We start from the raw sequence: 12,761 nt of genomic DNA on the forward strand, positions 1-12,761 counted from the left end.
TTAATGAGCACTATTAGCTGCAAAACTCCTCAAGAAGAAATGGGAATTAATTTCCATTAGTTAACAAGTGACAGTCAACTACAACCTGCCTTGCAAGACAATAAATGTTTCGAATGCTCCATTTTTGTCCTCAATTAAATGTTCACAGTCAGATGGTGAAGAAAAGTGACTTATGACATCAAGTCAGATATCAACTCTGGTTTGCATATGACATGACCAAAGGGGATTTCAGCTGTTCAATGGTGATGGAAGAAACAAGGAGTGCTTTAATAGAGGATTAATTAATTAAAATATCCTAAACATGAAATTGCTTTTCTATAGTAGCGTAAGTGGAAGGGAAAAGGAGGGAGGTTCTTCTAATTAGGAACTGGCAAGCTCTCTGAGAAACGTAGGACACTTAGAACAGCATATGACTTCAAAAGGTAGAGCACAGCTATGTGGTGTCTACTAAACACACAGCCAGAAAGGTGCCTTTCAAAATCTCAGAGCTATCATGACAGGTCCATATTTCTGCAGGCAAAACAATTCTATGAATATGTACTCTTAGTTTTTAATACTCTATCAGCATTGATAAAGAGATAGGACAGAAAATACTTTGTTATGATGTGCCCTTTGTAACATTAATAACAAGATATTTATGCAAATTTTATAGATCTTATCTCTGCATCAATGTGTGGAAACTAGTAAATGAATAGATTATGTGTATATGTAACTATAAGTATATGCACATATGTGTACATGCACATACAGTTAGGCATATAATCTGTTTATCAATATGCCACACAGATTGCATTTATAAAAGCATATACACATACATGAGTGTGTATGTATCTATAACACATAATCTATCCATATCTACACACTTATATCCATACATATAATCAATGTGTACATAGATATACAAATGTAATGGATACATACACCCATCATCTGCCACATACATATAATTAAGATCTTCCCAGAAGACAATTCCCGAGGGCTGACTGACCAAATGGGCTAGTTCTGTCACCTGAATTTTCTTGGTTCCTCTTTTCCTGGTTAGGGATCCCTCTGGTGGGAACCAACCTTGGGTAGTAGGATGCTTCCCCTCATTTCATAATCTCATTCAAGTCAGAACACCTAAAACTTTACTTTTTGATTCATTTTGAAGCACCAATGCTTCTTTCAATTCCTTCAAGACCACATCCTAGAACTTCAAAAGATGTCAACTGGGAAATGAGCAGGAACACAAAGGTTTTAAGTAAAATCCATGCATTTTACTCATACACTGGATTTTGCAGCCTCATCTCTGGGCTTGGATTTCAGAGCTGACTCTGGGTTTTCAGGCTACTCTCCTTCTCAAGATTCCCGAGGGAAAGGGGCCCTTGGTTTTGGGTCTTGCATCATTTCAGAGGTGCCTCATTTTTAATATTCACACTCCTGCTGTGTCTTAAGCTTCCAATCATTTCTTTCCAAATGAAGATTTGGAGGTGGATTTCCCTCAACTATAGAGGATTTTTTTCCTCATTAGTAGATTCACATATCTCATTGCAAAGTGGTTCAAGGACCGACTCCCCCTGAAAGACTCCATGTCCTTTCCTGTATGAGAAATCCCATAGACTACACATGCAACGTCACGCAGAGCGCCATCATGAGGTGACGGACATTAACCAGGCATGTGTCAGGAAGTAACAGGGTTACTGCATTAACCATGAGTAGGTGGAACAAGTGGGTTGGTGCATCAGGGAGGGAGAACTATGCCAGGAAGAGAGAACAGAGTTAGCTCTTGCTACTCTGTGTTGGCTCCAGTTAGTCTGGACGCAGAAAGACCAGAATGTGTGCTGCCCACTTTCGAGATCTGGGACTTGGGTCCTGCAGATCCTTCATGTACCTGCAAGTCTGGTGGGTGGTGGGATCCATGGACAGTCAGCTGCACTTCGGGTGTGAGCTGCATGCTCATCTCTGAACTTGGGCTCCAGTCTGCTTTACTGACAATGTGTGGAGTGAGGGGGGCAAAGTAGTTGGCTCCCTAGAGGAAAGTCTGTACACCAGAGAAGCACAAAACAGTCTCCATCCACCATCACAAGTGATGGAGAGCCTGCTAATGGGTCATTAACTAATTAGTACCATGGAGACAGATACCCTTCAGCATGACATCCACCTTTCTTTATTTTTTATATGCTACTTTTCATTTTTCTCTTCCTTTTTTAAATTTTTTAAAGTTTTTTGTTCTAATTGTATATGACAGTGGAATGCATTTATACATTTTGAGGGATCATACATAAATGAAGCGTAATCTCTCACTTTTCTGATTATACAAACTGTAGGACCACATTGGTCATGCAGTCACATTCTTTTATTACCTTTAACCATGCATTGTCATGGAGGCGCCTATGCCAGATCCTGACAGTGCAAATGAGGTGGGTGGTAGGGTCAGAAGTCAGTTATTTTAAAAATGCAGTTGTTTACTCCTCCAAATGGTTTTGAAATCAGGAGGCAAAATAGCAACCTAGAATGGAAAGAATCAACATTGGCATAGACAAGTATATTGTCTGAACATCACTTTCCCTTAAACTGATAAAGGAAGTCTTGAAAAGAAGGGTATTATAAAACAACCAAAAAAAAAAAAAAAAAAAAAACAGTGATTTGTAGAGAAGTCTCATCTTCGTCCTTCTAATGCTTTGAGCCCTCAGTGATCCCTCCTCCTTCTCCCCTGCTGGCCAAGGCTCTGGTCCTCCCTACAACCCCTTGCGCTACTGGTCTCCAGTAGGAAATTCTCCAGATCTGCTCCTGGGCCTCTTTTCAGCCTTCCAATCAGACAGCTCATGGCCTCTACATCTTCCCACATTTATTCTGTGGGTCTGATTCCCCAGTCCCATTCTCAAACAAATTGAGGTGCTTCTGCAGGCAGAGTTAGGGGTTGCTGCAGAAATGGGGGTGATATCAGCAACCACAGCTAAAAATGACTCTCTGATGTGGCCGAGATTTCAGAGGTGAAATGATGACATTATGAGAGGTGCGACCTGCTCACTTGTGTCATCTGCTGACGGAGATGAACTGGGTGGTAACTCTTGGTAGGTAGGGTACGGCTGGAAGGTGTGCCTTGGGGTTTATGTTTTGTCTTCGGTGAGCAGAGCTCTCCTTGCTTCCTGGCCCTCTTGTCCTGAGCTGCTTTACCCACCACACCCTTCCCCCTCAGGTCACAGCAGCGGAGACACCTCTTTATGGACTGAACCTCTGAAACTGTGAGCCCAAATAGACGTTTTCTTCTATTTTGCTTTTGTTAGGTATTCTGGTCACAGTGATGAAAAAGTTAACTGATACATCTCTCATACCTGGAAGTATTCCAGGGCCTTAAAATACAGTTCATCCTCACAAGGATTTTATGAGGAAGGTATTTTCATCATTTCCACTTCACCTCATGGACACTGAGGACGGTGCAGAGATCATGCCCCAATTGTGATTCACTAAGAATCCTTTTACCCTTGTATTTGATGCCCTTCAGAAGACTGGCCACATCTACTATTTCCCTGGGTGAGGGGCAATATGCAGCTCAAGGCTGAGAAAAGATGTCCCCAGGGTGAGAGGAAAGAACATTAAACTTTCTACTCATTTATTTAACTAAACATGTCTCAGTAGAAGGTACAACATGGCGGAGTCACTGGGAACACCCTTGCTAGTCCTTGCATGTGGGCACCATGTTGCTGCTGCTGTATGTTGGTCCATGTGAAGATCTGATTTACAGTAATTACTTTTAAACCAGCCCTCACAAAATGAACAAGATTGCACTAATAATGCAAGCACGTCCAAAAGCCAGAACAATAGCCAAGCTTGCCCAGCTACCAATGCCCAGCGCCATGAACATCAGCCTCGTTAACCAGTTAGCCATGAACATCAGCCTCGTTAACCAGTAAAAATGGTGATGATACACACAGAGCTAACGAATTCAACCACATTGTTCTTAATAAAGAATGACAGTTATCATGAAAAGGTGAAGTAAAATAAAAACTTTTAAGTGTTTAATTTTTAACATACCCTGTTTTAAGTTCTACCTTCAGTGTATATCTACTTTATAGTGTGCATAGTATAGAAGTATGTTGGTGCATGTGTAATCCTTGAATAATGTCCCCCAAAGTTAATGTCTACCCAGAATTTTCTAATGTGGCCTTATTCATGGGGTCTTTATGGATGTAATTAACATGAGGTCACAGTAGATCAGGGTGGACGCTGAGTTCAATGACCGGTGTTTTTAGAAGAAGACAAAGGGAGTTAGAAAGTCCAAGAAGAGTGTGTGAAGACAGAGACAGAGACCAGAGTGGTGAATCCAAAGCCACAAAATGTCTGGGGCCACCAGAGGTGGGAGGCAAAGAAGGCTCTCCCTTAGAACCTTGGAGGGAAACAGCAAGGCTGACATGTTGGTTTCAGACCTCTAGCTTCCGGTTCTGAAAGAATACATTTTATTGATTTAAGGCCACCTCATTTGTGATAATTAGTTATGGTAGCCATTATTGTTGAATGTTTGTGTCCCCTCTAAATTCAAACATTGAAACCTAATGACCATATTTTCTTTATCCATTGATCTGTTGGAGACACCTAGGTTGGTTCCATAGTTTAGCTATTATGAGTTGAGCTACTATAAACATTGATGTGGCTGCCTCACAGTAATGTGCTGATTTTAAGTACTGTGAGTATAAACCAAGGAGTGGGATAGCTGAAACATGTATAATCAGAAAAATCGAAAATTATACTCCATTTATGTATGATTTATCAAAATGCATAAATGCATTGTACTGTCATATTTTACTATTAGAATAAATAAAAAATTTAAAAAGAATGGTTAAAAACAAACAAAAAAACAAAAAAAGAATGACCAGATTTAGGAGGCAGTTCCTTTGGGGAGGTGATTAGGTCTTAAGGGTAAAGTCCTCATGAATGAGATTAGGACTGACCAGAAAGACCCCTGAGAGCAGCCTGGCCTCTTCCACATCTTCCACCTGAAAACACAGGGTGAGATGGCGCCATCAATGAGGAAGGGCCCTCAACAGGCACGGTCTGCTGGCACCGGGATCTTGGACTTCCTGGGATTCAGAACCATGAGCAGCACATTTCTGTTTCACGCAAGCTACCCAGACTGTGGTATTTTTATTGTGTCAGTCCAAACAGACAAAGACAGTAGCCACAGGAAATAAGCATGCAATAGTCATAATGAAGGAGAAGAATCGCCACGTTTGGAGGTGGAGGCCGGCATTCCAGCCTGTTGTGGGGGTGGACAGGGATGCTCAGAGGTCACCCTGTGTATCCCCCACAGTCCAGCTGAACCAGGCCGGAGTGTTTCCAGAGGGTCCCCCCCACTCCATTCCCAGCCCTCTGTGCTTTCTAACTGCTCTCTGTGCTTGGAAAGCTTTCTCATGTCTTCCTGAGTAAACACCTTCTGTCCCTCCTGGCATTCAGGAGCCCCTCCACCCCTCTACCAGGCTTCTCTCAGTGCCTCTCATTACTCAGTGCATTAGGGTCACTTCTGGAGGAACCTTTCTCTCCAGGACAACTGCGAAAACTCCATCAAGCATGAGGCCATGTTCAGAGTCCCTCCTAGAACCTTCCAGAGAAAAGTTACCTTGACTGCTTTGACATGAATCTGGAGGAGAGGTGCAGGGAACGAGAGCCACAGGACTCTTTCTCTGCCAGTGGCCACCACGTCCGGACGACACCTTGCTGGACATACAGCTTGCCTTTCAAGTTTTCAAGCAACACAGAGCAGAGGTCACAGCAGTGATACCCGCTAACAAAGTGGGGATCCAGAAGAGATTTCTGTAGTACCACTTATGGACTCATCTCATAAGAAGTGATGTGAAGCCCTCATGAAAGTCAAAAAGAAAACTGAAACACTGAGGTAAGTACAGCTGATTCACAGCTTTGCAGAAGACACATGAGGAAGGACAAGGCATCTCGGTTGATGATACTGGCATCGATACTCACAGCAGTTAGGAACACAGGGTTAGAAATCAGTCAGATTTGGGTTCATTTTCTAGCTCTCTGGGTCTCATTTTCATCATATGTAAAACAGGCATTATTAGAAGTCCTGTGATAGGGATTTGGGAAACAGGAAATTAAATAATTAATATGAAAAGTTTAACCCTGAGTGTGACTGTATTACATATTAATAATTTTAACTGTCATTGTGACCATGATCAGTTATGGGCATACTCTTATCTTACTTTCAAGAAAACCCACAATAAGCCCTGGTTGGTCCACAGGAACATTTATTCTCTTTCTGTACTTGCTGGTGAGGTCTGAGACTGACCTGGGGGGACACTGACCCCTGCAGGGCTACCTCGAAGCTCCTAGGATGAGGGCAGCTTGTACAGGGGCAGGAGTCCTGGGCATAGGTGGGACCTCAGTACTGCTGTTCTTAGAGAAGGATTAGGCACATTCTCATGTGACTTCAAAGGGCGGAGACAAGATCAGGGGATGAGTTTACAAGAGATGCAGATTTGTAGCTGTTTATACAGATGTGTGGGAGATCTGAATGACTCAAAGAAAACAAGTAAGCTGAGTCTAGAGGAGGTGAGTGGCCACTTTACTTCCAGGAAGTGAGTGTCCAGTTGCCAGCAGCATCCACACAGGGTGGTGGGTTTGCTATGGGCCCAAGGGAGTAAGTGCCTTCCAGGGTTGTTTCCCAACACTGTGAATCCCCTCTGACGTTCCAGTTAAATAAAGGAGTATTGAGCATCTGAGTTAAAAGCACCCTCCCCAGGGATTCATCACCCAAGTGAACTGGACTGTGAAGAATATTATATGTGTTTTATTGTAAACATTTCAGCAATGTTACTGAAGGTACATGATAACTTCAACTGCACAGCAATAGTGAGTATTTAACCCATAAGATTTAAAAAATATTTTTCAAACTTCACTTCTTTTTTATTTTGCAGAATGAACCCATTTTATTTCACCCAGGACATTGTTGTATATAAAATGATTTGCTAAGAGCCATTGTCGCTGTGGGAGGTTGTGTTGATAGAGCTTTTTACAGGCCAGTTTGGTAATAATTAGTCAAATTTTAAATGTGTATCTTTTAACCAGTAGTTCCTCTTTTAATTTAATGCAAGGAAATAGTTGAGTAATGGACAAGAATATTTTGTACAAAAATATTCATTGTTTTGTGTTATTATAGGAAAAAATTGAAAATCATCTAGCATTTTAACACTATATTTTGCTTCCTGAACATTCAATTCACCACATATTATGTGTTTGGGAGTTGCAAACTGTCAAATAATAAAAAAGCAGCATTTGAAAAAACATTTTTCTTACTGAGGTTTACATAATAATAAAATATTTAGAAGCAATAGTATTTAATGAGATCCAAAAATATAATGTCCATAATAACTTTCAGTAATACCTCAAAATAGCAAATAAAATACAGTAGAAATATACATACTATAGTGACAAAGCCACATCAATATTTATAGCAGCTCAATTCACCAAAGCTAAGCTATGGAACCAACCTAGATGCCCTTCAACAGATGAATGGATAAATAAAATGTGATATATATATATATATATATATATATGATTAAATATTATTCAGTTTTAAAGAATGACATTATGGCATTTGCTGGTAAATGGATGGAGTTGGAGAATATGCTAAGCAAAATAAGCCAAACCCAGAAAACCAAAGGCCGAATGTTTTCTCTGAATTATGCAGATGCTAATTCACAGTAAGAGGGGAGGCATTAGGGAAGAATAGAGTTACTTTAGATTAGGTAGAGGGGAGTGAAGGGAGGGGAAGGGGTGTGGGGTAGGAATAATAGTAGAGTGAAACAGACATTATTACCTCATGTACATATATGAGTGCTGACCGATGTGATCCTACAAATTGTATAATCAGAAAAATGAGAGATTCATTTATGTATGATCTATCCCTGATAAGTGGAGAATGATATATAATGGGGGTGGGGGGTGGGGAATGAGAGAAGAATGGAGGAACTTTAGATTATGTAGAAGGAAATAAGAGGGAGGGGTATTAAAAATGGTGGAGTGAGACAGACATCATGACTCTATGTACATGTATGATTACATGAATGGTGTGAATCTACATCGTGTACAATCATAGAAATGAAGTGATGTACACCATTTGTGTACAATGAATCAAAATGCAATCTGTAAAAAATTAAAAATATAAATAATTTTAAAATGGATAAATGCATTCTACTGTCATGAACAACATATTAGAACAAAAAAATTTTAAAAAGAAAAAATAAATATACAGATAATTCCTTAAAAGTTCTTATTTTTATATTATGGATCAAGTCTATGACTTAAAATAACTCCATGGAGAATATATTTGATGAACTGATTGAAAATTCAGTTGCTAATTTGGGTCCAGTATCTGCATTAAAAATATGCCATTAGAGCATTTTTCCGTTATGATAAATAACAAAAAGAAAAGTTATATTGTAAATCACATTTGCATCAAGTGAGATTTCTTTTGGCATGTGTGAAAAATTGCTTTTGAGATAGCATACATCAAGACGTACAACGCCCTGAAAAGGGATTAATCAAACATAATTAAAGGATACTGTGACTGCTATAATTTATGCATCACATTGGTGAACTGTCTTGGCTGTAGCTTCTCTTCTTCTGTAGACAAGAACACTCATTATATCCTCAATACTCTGGAATATCAGTCTTGCTATATGTTATTCTAGTTACTTCATTAATCACATTTTCAAAATACAAATGTTGTTACAACTCAAGACTCCTGACACCACGGACACCTCTTTCATATAATTTAATCTCAGAATTTGTATTTGACACACATGTTCAGAAACAGGAACATATAAGACTTAATACTGGGTACAGCATCCAGATATGTATTTTTTCTGTCAATAATCCTTAGGAAAGTCACATGGATGATAGCAAACCATTCCAAAATAAAGGCATCTTAAAAACAAAACATTCCTGTAAAGTTAATTTTATATGTATATAAAACTATTTTCCCAGTGAACACCAACTTGTAAAGGGAAACTGGATTTTACCAACCCTTTGGTTTGGCTTCTGTGCACTCTTTAGTTGGTGTCTCTGATTAGGGCAGTTAAAAGCAAAAAAAGACCAAAATTCTGCCACAGATCCTCATAACTGAGCCAACCATCAACAGGAAAAATCCAACCTTTCAACAATCCTTTTGCATCCCGTGACTCAGTAACTCAAAGCAAACATGGTGTCTCTGGCTTAAAGTTCAACGAATGGATTGAGGCTCTCCTGACTCCAAATTCGTATTTTAAAATAACAAATTTGACCAAAAACTTCTCCCTGAGTAATAGTATAGCCCCTTAAAAGAGAAAAGATACTGGTCTTTAATAAGGTGAAAACGGCGTACATGGAAAAAGAACTAAAAAACCCAGCAGAGACACATACCTAGTGCAGAGTTAGCGCTGCTCCTTCTTCCCAGGTTCTCCATCCACAAACCCCTCTCTACACCCACCCCTCCTCTGAAAAATGACAAAGACCTTACTACAGCGTTTCCATTTCCTTTCTATTTTTGGTAAAGAAGCAAAATATTCATGCCAACACATGCTGCAGAGTGGACTGACTGGCCTGCGTGCCCACCTGCTGCAGGGTGACCATCCCAAAGTCACATCATGCTTCTTAATCAAGGCACTGCCCGTGGGACACCTCGCAAAGGAGGATTTATCAAAGACATATGAAAACAGACCAAAACTGTCATGTGCTATAAACCTCTGTTTGTAATGGTAAAGAGGCTTACATGGTTTGGTGTTTAATGATACGTCAAACTTCTGACCCATCCTCTTCGGTACCCGTAGGTATAAATGTGTGAAAAAAGTCAAAAGGTTGAAAAAGTTTAAATCATAAGTCATAATGTGAAGTATAAAAAGTAAACAATTTCAAGCCTTAGAAGTTAAGTGTACTAGTTCTGGCAATATTTGCTTATGAAGAATAAAAATTCGTTTTAAAGGAAAATGCAAAAAAATTATGTTTTGAAATAAGCATTACCATTTTAGATTTGAACATCAGATTTGGCGTGTGTTTCCACTAAGAACATTTTGACATGTTCCTTTGTTAAAAAAAAATCAAACAAATCTAGAAGGAAGACAATATTGTACTTTATGCTCCATTTTGTATAAAGTCAGATTTATTCACCTCTTGTATATTGAGCCACATGAATCCAGTTCTAGCTCTAGATATGGCTTGGTTTTGTCTGCATCCTTAAGCTTAGGATGAAGGTATGTATTTTTCAGAATTTATACATTTTTAAGGCCAATATTTAGCATTCTAAAAAATAATGTTGAACTTATAATTCTTGTAGCACTGATTTGCATATAAATTTAACACCCACGAAAGATTCGTAGCCAATATTCTCCTATTCACTCTAACAGTTCTTGTTGGTGTTACTCTTTCTGGTTTATAGCAGGCTCTCAATAAATATGAGTGACATAATCCATAACTTGAAAGGTAAGAGCCATGACAATATACTGAAAGAAGAAAAAAAGACTATAAATGTGGCAGTAATATAAAATGGGAAGGTATGCCATTTAATAAAATGTATTTAAAATACCGAATGAAATACAGAAGCTAAGTGGCAGTTAGAGAGATAAAAATTTATTTCTTATAATCTAAATTTCCCTAATATGAAAATTTAAAGCCTTTCCATTAGAGATAACATGTTTATTCTCAATTGAAATATACACTGTTAAATACAAGCAAGCCAATTCAAGGATATATTCTCCTGCTTCAGATTTCTCAAGGGTTTACTATTGTATTTCTACATATTTTCAGTTGCATGTTCAAAAAAATTACTTGAAAATAGAGTGTAGAAGTATTTTCCTAAGAATATTCTAATGGTACATGCTCAGAATACTTAAACATTTAGGGTAGAATTCAGGACCAGGACTACTGAGACTGCTGTTGACATTGAAAATCTAGAAAACCAGGGCAGGAAGCACTGTTGATGTAAGTATATTTCTGATTTGTAGTCCTTAAGAGTAAGCATTTATTACAATTGAATTGTATAATGGAGGTTATAACAAATATGGTATTTAGCAAGAACCTTCCAAGTGGGTTTGATCTGTACTAAAGTAGTTGTCTCAAAGAATACCATAGACGATAATATTCTGCTTTTTATGTTTGTAGAATTGATTTCTTCTTGCTAAAGAGTGTATGCAAACTTCTCAATGTAGTACACTGAAATCTGTGTGCTCTGTTAGTGAAAATTCCTCAAGACAAATTTTAAGTTTCCCACCAGGGTCAAGTCACATACCCTTCCATAAAGATGTACCAGAAATTTGACATTTCTATCATGTTCACAGATGCAGATATGTATTTATGGGGCTCTATCTGCATAAAGCCAATGGCTATGAATAAAACATCATTTTACTCTACGGGGAGTAAATTGCAACCTCAGAAGTAGAACATCACTAAAACCTTTGCGGCTCTTGGAAGAAAGAAAGGGAAAAAGAAACACACTTCACGACAACAATATCTTTAATGTACTATGTCCAAGTTTTTATCAATCCCCAAATTGCTTCATCTATTCTCAGACACAGACAAATGAGGTTCATATGGAATTTCTAAATTTATAATTTTAGAATAACTTGGGAGGTGCTCTCTTTACACTGTGATAAATGGGAAGACACAAGGTGACAAAGGCTAGGTCCACCGAGACAAAAGCACACCTCTTAGACCAGGACACTGGAAGCCAAGGGACACGACCTCCCCTCTCCTGCCCTAGTTTCCACTGCATCACAGAGCGCTCCTCTTGATCTCTCAATGGCTGAAACCTCATCCCTGCAAGTTGTTCTCATCAAAAGATCTTTAGTTTTGTTTTGTTTTGAGATAGGGTCTTGCTATGTTGCCCAGACTGGTCTTAAACAACTGGGCTCAAGTGATCCTCCTGCCTCAGCCTCCCACGTAGATGTGACTCCATGTGTGCACCACTGCACGTGGCTTTGCGATCATTATTTCTTGTTATTGAATCATGACCTCCTAGGGATCCATCGTGAATACCATATTCCAAAGAAAAGTACAAGACCCAAGTAAAGCCACCTCTTTCCTGTTTAGCCAGTGACATGAATGCTTCAGTGATGGAAAAATAGTATAATACTACTGAATCACCAACCAGTTATAAAACCTCTTCCGACATCACAGGTATGAGAAAAAGGGTTGTACCCACCTGGGATCTTTCTGAATGCTGTCGATGGACGGGGACCTGGCCAAGGTGCCTTCGGGCGGGAGGGCAGGGCCGGATTTGCTGTAAGGAGACTCAACAGAGGGACAATACTGCAGCTGTCGGTAGGGGTCCGCGTAGTTGGAGGCGGGGCCGGCGGCATAGCTGGCCCTCTGGAAGGTGGCTGCGGCTGCACTCTGCGGCCCGTGCTGACTGCCTGTGCGCTGCAAGGGGACGGAGTCGACACCGGGGGAAGATGGGGCTAGGACAGGAAAGTAGGGACAAAGTAAAAAATTGAGGACCTGCTCACAGAAACGGTTAACCAGGTCTAGGCAGGGGGGAACATTACACACATAAAAAATAGGGGTTCGAAAGAATAAAAAAAATTAATCTGTCATAGCTGAACCACACAGTCAATATTATCCAGTCAAATGACAATCAGCATGCTATTTCAGAAACCCACACTACATGAACTGGGCAGGGTCCGTTCCTTACACGTACATTGCTAATGGATATCCAAGGGCAGGGGCGTTCAACTGAAAGGTGAGCTGTGCCACAGTCTAGGGAACATTCCAGAAGGTGCACAGCTTCACGGCTGAAG

The 12,761-nt window shown here is 39.7% G+C and overlaps 1 protein-coding gene across 4 annotated transcripts in view; it reads right to left on the reverse strand.

Moving 5' to 3' along the window:
• The window catches only part of Ctnnd2 (catenin delta 2), an 856,033-nt gene that overhangs the window by 328,877 nt on the left and 514,395 nt on the right, over nt 1-12,761 (reverse strand). For all 4 annotated transcript variants that reach the window (XM_047555397.1, XM_047555396.1, XM_047555400.1 and 1 more), the window contains one exon: nt 12,167-12,422. In XM_047555397.1, the coding sequence (XP_047411353.1) occupies nt 12,167-12,422 (256 nt within the window). The remainder of the gene's footprint in view (nt 1-12,166; nt 12,423-12,761) is intronic.

Source organism: Sciurus carolinensis, chromosome 6, assembly GCF_902686445.1.
Source record: "Sciurus carolinensis chromosome 6, mSciCar1.2, whole genome shotgun sequence".
NCBI classification, from domain to species: domain Eukaryota; kingdom Metazoa; phylum Chordata; class Mammalia; order Rodentia; family Sciuridae; genus Sciurus; species Sciurus carolinensis.